The following is a 13,593-nucleotide window of genomic DNA, read 5'->3' as shown; positions in this document are numbered from 1 at the left end:
TCTAGTAAAAGTGACAATAAAAATTTGACATGTTTACAATCCATTGTTACCCAAACATGGCATTCTTGTTTGAATAAAGAATGATAGTTCACTACAAGGGACCATTACATTGAATGCAGTAATCGTTTATCAAAGAATACGGGAAGTTTATCCAACAATGTGCTTCGATGTTCAAGGGAACAACTACTACATAAAACCCTTGTAGTCCTACTTATATATTCTCAACTCAATTAGGTGACACAGTGTTGTTCAACCATTGTTTAATCCTATTTATGTATGGGAGTTCCTAGTAAAAAATAATATAAACGCACGATTATAGAATACATCGAAAGATTCCAAAATTGCTTTAGCATCACCTTCCGCATCATGCGTGCATCGTCATCGATGCATTCTCTTTTACTGCAATTTTATTCTCTTCCACAATATCAAACAACATATTAGCAATCCCCCATAAATTATCCCAATTACGATTATCCTTGACAACCTTGTCTACATGAATTGCCTTGACATATGTCAATTTCTTCTCATTGATTTCCTGAATACCCTTAAGTCTCTTAGAGCTCCCAAATTCTTCCCTTGAACGATTACGTTCTACCATGATATTACTCTTTATTGGATCAATTGTTCTCATATCAATGTCCCCAACAATTGATGAGGAAGTCGTATTTATATTTGCTATTCTTGATGTGGTATTGAGCTAGGATAAAAATAATTTTCCATGAACAAGAGAGAAAACCAAAACCCACCGAATTGAAGAGATCGAAGATGAAGACGACAATAGGAGGCCCCCAATGCGAGTTGAGTATGTGTATGCTGACAATACATGATTGAGCGCCTTCGAATGCTTAACTTTGTATCATTGTCGATAGAGACCAATCTAATGAGCTTTTGCCTATTATGTCATTTATGTAGATCCTCTCTCAACCATGGGATAGCCCAAATCTCTTGCAATCAAAGACTTGTTGAAGCCTCCACATATAAGTGCATGTCTCTTCCCATTCATGGCAAACGAATCGAAGGTGCTCTGTGAAATCTCTAATTCGTTATGCAATCCCTGTAATGAATCCCACCGATTACTCCACTTCCATTGCTAATCACTCCCTTCGCATCCCTGATCACTTGATCTACTATTAAACCGTATATATACACATCCAAATCAATGTGTGCATAATATTGTTAATGCTTATATCAGAATGGAATATGCCAAGTACAGAAAGTAGGATATTTTGATCATGAAGTTTGACAAGAAAAGGCTCGTCACACAAGCAAAGGAGAATCTGTGGCAGCTACAATGGTCATGAATGCTAAGATTTGGCCCAATATTTTATTGGCCGTACAGGTGTAGCACATCTTTATGCATCATTTATGGTGAATCCACAAAATCAAAAGCGTTCAGCCAAATCAGTCAGATAAGGTTGCCAATGTATTCATTTGTGCAATTGGAACTCTTCTAGTTCTATTATTGTTGTACATGGATCATCTAGTCTCAATTGGTTAACTTCATGGTTTGAATTAGAACAAGGAAGTTATGACACAAGTATCATTAATGTCATAAAATAATCTAAATGATATGAGAGAGACAGAGGATGGCCTCAAAACTGCATGAATTAGTTGTCCGACAGAATGTTAACGTTAATATGTCTAAACCATTTGGATAGCCTACATTTGTAAGATAACAATAGGAAGTCAAATTCTTGAAGTAATGCGACTGCATGTTAACTTTAATATGTCTAAACCATTTGGATAGTCTACATTTGTAAGATAACAATAGGAAGTCAAATTCTTGAAGTAATGCCTCACTTTGATAATCCATGTTAACTTTAATATGTCTAAACCATTTGGATAGTCTACATTTGTAAGATAACAATAGGAAGTCAAATTCTTGAAGTAATGCCTCACTTTGATAATCCGCAAGTTAGGAACACCCGGGTCAAACTTAGCATTTACTTTTGAGTGCTTCTACGCTCTTCAGTGTTTTATTCTTTCTGGTAATTCCTCTTTCTAGGCATTCCCATCACATCAAGGTTTCACATAACTGCTATTAGCATTACTTGAAAAAAAACCTTTAGATGCAATACTTGGAAGTCTTTACAACTTCCAAATTTTAACGATTGACGTCTTTGGAAGACAACATGAAACGTGAAATCATAGTGAAGAGGGCTTGAAGTTATCAGTTATTAGCAATGAACAAACACTGACATGGCAAGAACACTTATCTAAAATTGTGATGATAAATCTATTCATGTACAAAGATTTGAGCATAATAATGAATTGATTTATGTACAATAATCTTTGAAGTTCTACAACAAAACTAGCATCACTAGTGTAAAATCATGACTTAAACAAAGTGTTTGTTGATGGTGCAATGTAGTTCCACCAAAGTGACGTTACATCATTTTCAAAATTAGGTGCCTTTGTCTGGTGCCAAGGCTTGTTATATTTATCATAATGGATGAGCTTCGCACCGTTCACTTTCTCCAGAGTCAAAGGCTCTCGTACGCTCCAAGAAGCATCAACTTTCTTGTAGTTGTCATAGATAGCCAAGTACATTGGAAGTTCAAGACGGCCATTACTGGTACAAAAACGATGCATTAGAAGAATTTGCGTACAGTATATGTTACCCACATGAATGGACATTTTCACTTATAGAAACTGTGTTACCTATACAAACTTTCTCCAGATTTACGATGCATACCAATCCACCAATGTGCGGCCTCAACAACCTTCTTCTCATTCCATGACTTTCCATGAATGATTAGGACACCTCTATCAAAAAGGCAAGTGCTTGGATCATAAGGTTCTGCTGGCATCAAAGGTTTTTCACCTTCCAACGACAAGCGTGATGCTTCTAGAAGCCCAACAGCAAAATATGACATGAAAGTTTGACCACAATCCTCAATAGCTGCAATGGGATAACCCTCCATATTTATCTTAATCAACTCTCCAATGTCACCCTACACAAACAACCAAGACCCAAAGTTTCCACTTGTCGAATAACTCTAGACTAATCCAACATATACATTATAAAATTTTATCGCTTTACAGTATCAAATCTCTTAATTTACCTGTAAAACTGCATCCGAGTTCAAATATACAAACCTCTCAAATTGGGGGAACATTTTTGGAAGATAGAATGGAATCAAATCCACAAGGTTTACGTTCTCCTCGTTAGTAATTTCTGATACCAGAAAAGGTCTCATTTTCTCGGTCAGAGATTCATCACTACAAGCATCAAAAGAAGACATTGGTAAAGACAAAGTAACTTTGACCATCACTCTCCAATTACATACCTATCAACATGAAGGTTTAAATTTGAAAACACCATCCTCAATTTCATGCTTTGTGATCTTGGAGTACTAGATAGCAAAATAACCCAAAACTGTAACTTCTCTGGTTCCCTACAAAAAAGTAGATCCAACCTTGTTTTATATGTTTCTCTCTTAGCCGCATATCATTGAATGTAACATAAAATTTCAGCTTCGTAACCTTGTATTTGAAACTGTAGAATTTATAACAACAAAAACAGGCCGAATATCTGTCTCTTTGGCCATGACCACCACCATACTACCCCCATCTTCCTCCAAATTTGGCCAGACAATGCCAGCATCCAAATTTTTATTCTGTCAATTGCAACAACAATTTCCATGAATTGATGGTACATAGTAAGTTCTAAAATTATCATGATTTAAATCTTTAGATCTTTCAAAGAAGTTATAATCTTTGATTTGTTCAAACCTACACAATAAGTACGTGTAAATAAAATAAAAAATGTAATAACATAAATATGTATTTATTGTTCATGAATCTATAAGTGCAGGTTTACACAGAAAGCAATAAAAACAGGCAAATTCCCAAAAATGCCACTCCAGATTTGCCATAATTCCCAAAATGTCATTCTAACTAATCAATTCACAATGTGCTGCAAACTACAATCACTCTACGTTGATAAAACAAATGCTACATCACTACTTTACTATTACTAATCAAGTGAATTATCTTGCAAGATTTAAATGATTCAAGAAATGGGATAGTCTGCTTCCAGCTTTCCATTTTGTTTACAAAAAGATTTCTACCTTGACAGATTTTTTTCCAAGGTTCAGTGATGATGAAACAAACATTTTTAGCGTCTATCCGTAGATTTTTACCCATCTTCTTTTTAAAATAAAACTTTGGGCTACCAGATATTTAGAAAACTAAAAGTATTTAATAAATCAAATTTTCTAACATCATGCTTCTATGCATGTCTTTTCACACACACAATTCCCTTTCTTCATACATTTTTTTTCTTTAGAGAGCATCTCATGCTGTCATGATGATGATGATACAAACTTTCCATGTCATGATTGAGATCAAATATTGTATCTATTAGATCTACAATATGCCAGCTTGACACGGATTTATTAAGCTTTTTTTTCAACAATTGATGTGCACTAGGAGTCTAGTTAGGGAATGTTCTTGATCTAGCTTCAATTAAACCAAAAGTGTTTCAATAATGGATTGCAAGTATTTTTTATGGAAATAGGTATCTCCTCCCATGGACATACGCGATTCGTCAAGCCACGTAACTTTCTTATATCCTTACTTTCATTTTTCTTTGTTCTGCCTTATTTTTAGACATCAATAAGGGTTAGGAATGATGTCAATCGGGCTAAGGAATACTCAGGATTCACCCTAGTATAGGCCCTTTAGATGCAATAGTGGAGCTATGGTAGAAAATATAGAAAGAAAGAAAGAAAGAAAGATATATTAACATCTTTTAAGAGGCCAAAATGGCCTATAAGACCAAATAAGAGATTACATCGTAAGTGTTGTCTCGTCTTTGAGAACAAATCAAAATAAAATAAATATTACACAGTAAATATAAAAGTAAATAACATGAAAAGAAAATTAATGAGGGAATCTGGTTTTTGGCACATGTGAGATCCTCAAGTTAGGTATATTGTAGCTTTTGTCTTCGAAAGATCTCTAGCATAGGTCGATCCAGAATAGAAATGTCTCCGAAGCGAGGGAAGCACCTACAATGGCGGGAGATGATGGCTTTTATTTGTCGATGACAAGGGTGTCGGGGGCATGGTCCATGGGGCCGAGGCCTACGTGCACGGCAAATTGCCATTGCCCGATCAATTGTAACCCCTTTGTTATGTCCTGGTCTGAAGCCCATTTGTGTATCCCGGGGTTGACTTCTAGCATTAGGAGTGATGGGGCTAAAGAAAGTTGTGATTGTTCTTTGTGGATGAGCTTGTGTGGCTGTATTCTTCAACAACTTTTCCCAACGTCTCTTGAGCTCTAGCAAGAAAAGTCCTAGGCATCGTTGGTCCTCATATTCCATTACCTTGCGTAGAGAGAGAGCAGTAGTTGGAGGAGCTCACCTTTAAAGTGAGATCCAAAAGTTTTTAACTTATGTTTTATAAGACCCATTTAGGGTTGGCTAAGTTCACATTGAACTTGGCCCAAAAATAACGAAAAAGTGGTTAGTGACTTTTGGCCTTTATAAATAGGCCTATACACATGTACACACTATAAGGGGGTCATTTAGGGCCTTTACCCCAACAACCTCCCACTTAAAGGCATAAATGGCGCCTTTAAGCTACATGACGCCCACCATTTGTATACATATCTGATGTTGTGCTTTGGGTAAGCACTTGGTCAATACATCCGCAGGGTTTTGTGATGTGTGGACCTTTATCAATGTGATAAGGCCATCCTCAAGCACTTCTCGAATGAAGTGATATCGCACATCAATATGTTTTGTGCGCGCATGAAACGTAGCATTCTTTGCCAAACAAATGGCACTCTGGCTATCACAACCAAGAATGGGTGCCTTTTCAGCCAAACCAAACTCATTGCATAGACGTGCTAACCATATTGCTTCCTTGGAAGCCTCAATGGCTGAGATATATTCTGCCTCCATAGTGGACAAAGTAACAACCTTTTGCAGCCTACTACAACATGATACAGCACCACCTGTATGAATACATGGCCACTTGTGGATTTCCGTGTATACACATCACCTGCCATGTCAGAGTCACAGAAACCCTTCAGTTCTAATGGGTCTTTTCCATAACAGAGACATTTATTTTTAGTCCCTTTTACGTACCTCATAATGGAATTTACTGCATTCCAATGTGCCTTGCCCGGATTAGCCATGAATCGGCTTATAACTCCCACTACATACGCAATATCAGGTTCAGTAGCAACCTTAGCATACATAAGTGAACCACAAGCTGAAGCATAAGGTACACCATGCATGTCATTGATTGCTTCTTGTGTCCTAGGACAATCTCCTTAGAGACTTTATCATATGGCTGTAATGACACTCCAAGAGACTTTGCGTCAGCCATACAAAATCTGTCCAGCACCTTGTCAATGTATTTTCTTGAGATAAATACAATGTGTGCTACTCCGTTTGTCTCCTAATTCTTACTCCAAGTACATGTTCAGCTTCCCCAAGGTCTTTCATTGAAAATACAGATTTCAGCTGCATTTTAAGGACATCAACAGTGCTCTTTTTCTTGGCAGCAATGAGCATATCATCTACATATAGTACAAGAATGATTGGGCTGCCACTTTCATCTCTTTTAGTATACAAACAGTGATCAGCATGGCTTCTTTTGTACCCATGTTTGAGCATAAAAGCGTCAAACTTTTTGTACCATTGTCTAGAAGCTTGTTTCAGCCCATACATGCTTCTATTGAGCTTACATACCAAATGTTTCTTTCCAGGAATAACAAAGCCCTCAGGCTGTTTCATGTAAAGCTCTTCGTCAATGTCACCATGCAAAAAAGTTGTATATACATCCATTTGGTCTAATTCCAAATCAAGTGCAGCCACTATAGCAAATAGCACTTGCAAAGTGGTCATTTTTACCACAGGAGAAAACACTTCCTCAAAATCTATGCCCTTAGTTTGAGCATATCCTTTTGCAACCAACCTTGCTTTATACTTGGGTTTGTCATCAACGGTCTTGATTTTATACACCATTTGTTAGGAATAGCTGTCCTTCCTTTGGGCAGTTCAACCAAGTCCCAAGTATTATTTGAATGCAAAGCCTTAATCTCTTCCTGCATAGCAAGCTCCCACTTATTGTTGTGCTCACATGCCTTTGCCTCTTTATATGTAAGAAGTTCTCCCTCATCGATCAACATTATGTAGTGCAATGAGGGGTCAAATCTACTCACATTTCGTCTTATACGAGTAGAACGTCTCACCCAATGATCCATATTGTCAGGTAATGGATCAACATCAGGTGGCATGTCTAAATCATCATTGTTAGGCTGCTGTCTATTATTTTCAGCGCCATTTTCAGCATTATTATTTGGCTGCATATTCCTCTCAGGATCCTCATCTTGCTGTCCAACATCTTCTGGCTCCAAAACCACTGGATGATCAATATTTTCAATCCTTTGTGGTGGATCCTGATGGTCAAAACTGGGTCTAACAAGTAGCTGGTCATGCTGAAATCTAACCCTTTTATGGTCATCGTTTGAGGCACAATTGTTTTGAAGCAGCCTTGCCTCTTTGAAAACAACATCTTGGCTGCATATAACCTTCTTGAGATGGGGTATCCAAATCCTATAACCCATTTTGCCTTCTTCACCATATCCCATGAAGAGGCCCTCAATGGACTTGCATCAAGTTTGTTTCTCAGCTCAGGCCTTACATGTACAAAAGCCTCGCAACCAAAGACATGTAAGTGATCATATGAAGCAAGTTTGCCAGACCAAACCTCTTCAGGGATGTCACCCTTTAAAGACGTGTGAGGGGATCTATTGCATACATGTACTGCAGTTTTGAGTGCCTGTCCCCAAAATCCATGAGGGAGATTAGAGGTGGACAGCATGCATCTCACTCTCTCACAAAGTGTCCTGTTATATTGTTCAGCCACATCATTAGAAGAGGGGTTGTATGGAACAGTAAGCTCCCTCTTAATACCCAAAAATTCACAAAATTTCTTGAATTCAGCACTTGTATACTCACCACCATTGTCCGTACGCAAACATTTCAGTTTTCTGCCTGTTTGGGTGGTCACAAATGCATAAAAACGCTTAAATGTAGCTAAGGCTTCATCCTTAGATTTAAGCAATTGAACCCAAATGTTTCTAGAGAAATCATCAACAAATGAGATAAAATACATTGCACCCCCCATAGATTTGGTGGGCATGCTACACACATCAAAGTGAACAAGATCAAGTACACAAGACTTACGAGACACGCCAGAGTAAACGGAACGCTTCACTTGCTTTCCATATTGGCATTCATTACAAAAATCAAGCTTCGTGCCTTTAGCATCAAGCTTCTTTAGATTACAAAGCCTAGTGAGACCCTTTTGGCTCATGTGGCCAAGTCTCTTATGCCACAACTCCATATGGGAGTGAACTTCAGACAAAGCAATAAATTTGCCCGATATAGCATTTCCATGTAACCAATAACGAGTTCCCTTCTTTGTGCCTTTCACAATCAGCCTTGAACCTTTTGTCATTTTCCATGATCCTCTCTCAGAGAGAATGCTATAACCATGCATATCCATTTGCCCCACAGAAAGCAAGCTCTTCTTGATCCGTAGTACATAACGCACATTATGCAAAACCAGCTCATTAGTGCCATTTGTAGAAAAACGCGCAGTGCCAATGCCCTCAATGGAACATTCATGATTGTTTCCAAGGTATACATGGCCATGGCTGCCTACAGTAAAAGTAGAAAAACACTCCTTGATAGGAGTCACATGAAATGAAGCACCAGAGTCAACAATCCATGTTTGGGCCAATGCATCATTGACAGTCAGCAAAGCATCTTAGTGATACACATGTCCTCTAAATGAATATTTAGAGAGGCATCATATACGTAAGTATCATCAGCTGAAAAAGTAGCACATAAAATGTCCTCAACATCTGATAGCTCCTCTATAACTACATTAGAGGCCAAATTGGCCTTCTCTTCATCCTTTTGGCTGTCATGTGCATTAGTCTTGTCCTTTCTCTTATCTCCAAAATTCTTTTTTCTTTCAAGTTCTGCTTTGTAATAGCGGCAATCAAGTTTCTTGTGGCCTTTCCTGCCACACTGATAGCATGTTACGTCATTGCTTTTAACTTTGCTGCTATTTCCCCTTTCTTGCCTTTTACTTTTGTTCCTATGTGCATAGTTACTTCTCTTATTTGTCCTACCTCTAACCATGTTGGCTGAGCTGCCACCTTCTCCACTTGCTTTTCTCTTGATCTCTTCATTGAGTATGGAGCCCCTAACACCATCAAAGGTTACGTTGGGGCTATTAGATAATGAGACTCCCAATGTCTCAATGAGTCAGGTAGTGTCATTAGCAGGAAAATGGCTTTGAGCTTATCATGAAAAGGAGCCATTCCTGAGTCCTACAGCTGTGATAAGGTACTTGTAAACAAGGACAAGTGTTCAGCTGCACTCTTGGACTCATCCAATTGCATGCCAACAAGCTTTCGCATTAGGTGTACTTGATTAACAGGTGTATTGTTTTCATATGTAGCCTTCAGCTTTGCCCATATTTTAGAAGCAGATACCAACCCTTTGAGATCTACCAAGATCTCATCAGAAACAGCCATCTTAATATATATGACAGCCTTTTTGTTTAAAATCTGCTATGCATCTTCTATCATGTTCTCTGGTTTTTCTGCCTCCAACGCCCTCTCACAATCCTTCAAAAAAAGAATTCCTTCCATTCTTTCCTTCCACAAGTCGAAACCTGTTCCCTCAAATCGTCGAATCTCAAAAAGATACTTCACTTCTGAGGAGGATGACGCCATAGCTCACAATAAAGAGGTCTGAACACTTGTTCTTTGCTCTATAGCAACTGTGCAGAAGTTCAAAAACCCTAAATCTGCTCTGATACCAGTTGTAAGGGTTAGGAATGATGTCAATCGGGCTAAGGAATACTCAAGATTCACCCTAGTATAGGCCCTTTAGATGCAATAGTGGAGCTATATGGTAGAAAATATAAAGAGAGAGCAGTAGGTGGAGGAGCTCACCTTTGAAGTGAGATCCAAAAGTTTTTAACTTATGTTTTATAAGACCCATTTAGGGTTGGCTAAGTTCACACTAAACTTGGCCCAAAAATAACGAAAAAGTGTTTAGTGACTTTTGGTCTTTATAAATAGGCCTATACACATGTACACACTATAAGGGGGTCATTTAGGGCCTTTACCCCATAACTTTTTTATATCTCTACTTTCATTTTTCTTTGTTCTGCCTTATTTTTAAACATCACATTGACCAATAATATCATGATTACCCACTTGCAAACAACAGATGTATTCTACTGTTGATATATATTTTTAGCATTTTTAGCAAACATTTGTATTCAGTCTCCTCGTTTCTCCTAGTTCCAATCTCCATCGTTTGTTCCTCTTTTTATTAATGCTTTATATCTGTAGTGGGAAACCTCAAGACGAGATAAACACTGTCAAAAATCCATATGTGCAAAAGCCATGCTCAAAAGCACAGAAATGTTTTTTGAAATTTGTCAAAGAAATATCATGTCGTAGTGAGTACTTAAAGAAATGGCATTCATGGAAAGCGGATTGAAGGAAAACCATGTGGTAGCATAATATCCATAAAGTCCATAATCCTGAAAATCTTACCGAATTTAGAAATTGGATTTGTTCTGAGCTGACTCTCTAAATGAGAACAAATCTATAAAAATACTACTAACCAAAATGGAGTCTTGAGAAAAATAATGAGATAAGTATTGCCTTAACCTCCTCCCAAGGAAATGTTCAGAGTTGTGGTAATTTCATAGCAAGTGCTTAACAGGTTTTGAACCAAGCTTGTATTATTGGTAATTTCCTTTAATGACAAGGCAGTTTGCCAATGCATATTTTCTATAAAGACTGACTTAATTATACTCCATTGACGACCACCAATTGTGTTATTCATGGAAAGAGAAGCAATCTATATACCTTGTGTCTGTTATTTGAACCATAGGAAAAGATTTAAAGAAAAACAACCAGATTCCAACCTTGAAACCTATTATGTGTGTCCAGTGGTGGAAAATGTACCCAATCATGGACAGAAATCTTAAATTTATACCACGTTCTCTTTGAGAGCAACACAGTTTATATCAATTAGCACCCTCTGTAAACAAGATCAAATGGCTATCATCTGTCATTAGATCCTTGGACTGATAAACATCCTTTTGTAGAAATGAAATAAGACTCTCTCGATTCTAGATCCACTAACGTGTGTCCAGTGGTGGAAAATGTACCCAATCATGGACAGAAATCTTAAATTTATACCACGTTCTCTTTGAGAGCAACACAGTTTATATCAATTGGCACCCTCTGTAAACGAGATCAAATGGCTATCATTTGTCATTAGATCCTTGGCCTGATAAACATCCTTAATAGAAATGAAGTAAGACTCTCTAGATTCTAGATCCACGAACGTAGAATGGGAAGACGACTCCAATGATTACTCTCCATTTGCATTGCCCTAGTACATTTAGTCTCATTATATTCCAATTTTAGAATACTTTGTGGAGAATGGACATTGATTGTTTCATTTTCTACCAACTAGTATGAACAATATGCAAAACAAGAAGATGAGGGCTTCACCAACTCCCAATTACTAAAAGAAATATAGCAATGCAAATATATTTGTTTGCTTATCAAAATTTTACTTGCCTCACCACCTGATATTTGCCTATATCTAGAATACAGATTCCGCACTCACCAATGCACTTGGGTACAATAATTCTTATCATATCTTTCGCACGAGTATTGATACTTCCGCACAAGAATCTACTTTGCAAGACCAGTCTAAGTATGAGTACAGACACAATGGGAACACGAGATATCCTAGCAATAGCATGTGCATCTTGTACAATCTAGAGAAACAGAAGAATTTCATGTGCAAGTGCGTCATCCATTTCCATAATATAGGGAATCCTCACTCACTGATGCACCTTGGACAAGAACTGTTAATCATAACTTCACTTCAAGTATTGATAATTTCATACAAGAGTCTAGTCGCAAGACCAGTCTAAGTAGAGGTAAAGAAACGATGGGAGCACAAGATAGAGCACAGTAACATCAGTACCAGCAAAAAGCTTGTGATCCATGTTCGATCACCAAATGATAGGAAAAATCAATCAACCAACAACGGACATATGACATGCAAAGATAAGCTAATCCATTTGTTGAAAAGTTCAATAGAAATTGAAAAAACAACAAAAAAGAATTTATATGCATGAAAAGCTTATAGCAAAGTGAAATAATGGCAGCAACACAGCCAGAACAACGGATATTGAACGTGCCCAAACATAAAAATCTTAAGATAGATTTAGAGAAAAAACAAAAAGAAAATGAAGAGAATCCAAACACAAAAAGCTTAGGATAGAGATAAACAATGACAACGACAAAACAATAATTCTGAGCAACATACAGAGAAAGAAACAAGATACTATGACCACACTAATTTATACCTTATTGAGCTGAGACACAGGGATCCAATTGCGATGAGGATCTGCAGGATGCCGAACATGGGTGACTGGTAGGATGAACTGAAGTAAAATAAAGAGCAAGATAACAAGGCCGGCCAAGGCAGAAGCAAAGGGCCATGCTTTGGGCGCAGGATCGATGTCCGCCTTCAAGGCCATTATGTTCACCGACCCTGATCCCTTTCTTCTCTCTCGAGTGCTTCCACTTCCACCTATGTGGAAGCCAGACATGTCCGCGCAGATGAATTACGTGCTCTGTTTCTTCTTTACTCTGTTTCTCCTGGCTTCGTTCTTAGTTTTTTTGTTTGGTAAGGCATGATGAACAGGTTTCTTTTGGTTCTGTTACCCTCCGTGACTGTGATGGATGGATCTGTTTGAACCAATCTCCGAAGGTGATTCCTTCCTTCAGTAATCTGCTACTGCTTTTTAACCCTTAACTAACTAACCCCTTATCTTGCTACCTGTTGGTTAATATCTTCTTGGGCCAACTGGCTTAGATTGGACACAACCATAGATTGACCCATGCGTGATATTCTTGAGATTCGACATCCGTAATATTCGTGGAATTCGAGAATAGAAAATGGCCCTAAGAATATTATAAAACCATTCGTTTACATATACATATACACACATACATACATACACATAAATATATACACACATACACAAACATATATATACATATACACACACATACATAGATACATATATACACACATACATAGATACATATACACACATACATAGATACATATACACAGACATACGTCAATAATTAATTAACTCATTAATATAATGATTAATTTACTATTAACTAATTAATTCACTTAAACATTAATTGATTCACTAATACATTAATTAATTTACAAATACATATCTTAATTCATTAACACAATAATTAATTCATTGGAAAATATTAGTTAATTAATTAATAATCAATTAATGCATTAATAATTAATTAATTAGGGCATTGGCAAAACTTAGGGTTTCAGTGAAACTCTGAATTTGCAGTGGACAACAGGATGTAGGATTAGGTAGAGCATGAGAGGGAGTCGATGACGCAGGCCGAAAAGAAGAAATTTTGTCGAAATTAGGATTATGACAGAAATTAGGGTTTTCTGTCGAAACCCTA

At 37.4% G+C, this 13,593-nt stretch overlaps 2 protein-coding genes across 2 annotated transcripts; both read right to left on the bottom strand.

The window, feature by feature from the left end:
- Positions 1-2,253: 2,253 nt before the first annotated feature.
- On the bottom strand, positions 2,254-12,764 carry LOC147867411 (uncharacterized). Its single transcript, XM_087315191.1, has 6 exons — positions 12,447-12,764; positions 3,487-3,620; positions 3,291-3,398; positions 3,066-3,222; positions 2,662-2,954; positions 2,254-2,572 (listed from the first exon to the last, which is right to left on the bottom strand). Exons 1-6 carry the CDS (start codon positions 12,690-12,692, stop codon positions 2,332-2,334), a joined length of 1,179 nt encoding a protein of 392 aa, XP_087171317.1. The 5' UTR covers positions 12,693-12,764; the 3' UTR covers positions 2,254-2,331.
- LOC147867412 (uncharacterized) lies at positions 6,895-7,623 on the bottom strand. The gene has a single exon (XM_087339638.1). It carries the CDS (start codon positions 7,606-7,608, stop codon positions 6,895-6,897), a length of 714 nt encoding a protein of 237 aa, XP_087195764.1. The 5' UTR covers positions 7,609-7,623.
- Positions 12,765-13,593: the final 829 nt, after the last annotated feature.

Source organism: Azolla caroliniana, unplaced genomic scaffold (genome assembly GCF_043228905.1).
Source record: "Azolla caroliniana isolate FFs.n. ecotype wild unplaced genomic scaffold, voAzoCaro1.0.p SCAF_2, whole genome shotgun sequence".
In the NCBI taxonomy this organism is placed as follows: Eukaryota; Viridiplantae; Streptophyta; class Polypodiopsida; order Salviniales; family Salviniaceae; genus Azolla; species Azolla caroliniana.
This window is presented reverse-complemented; position numbering and strand designations above follow the sequence as displayed.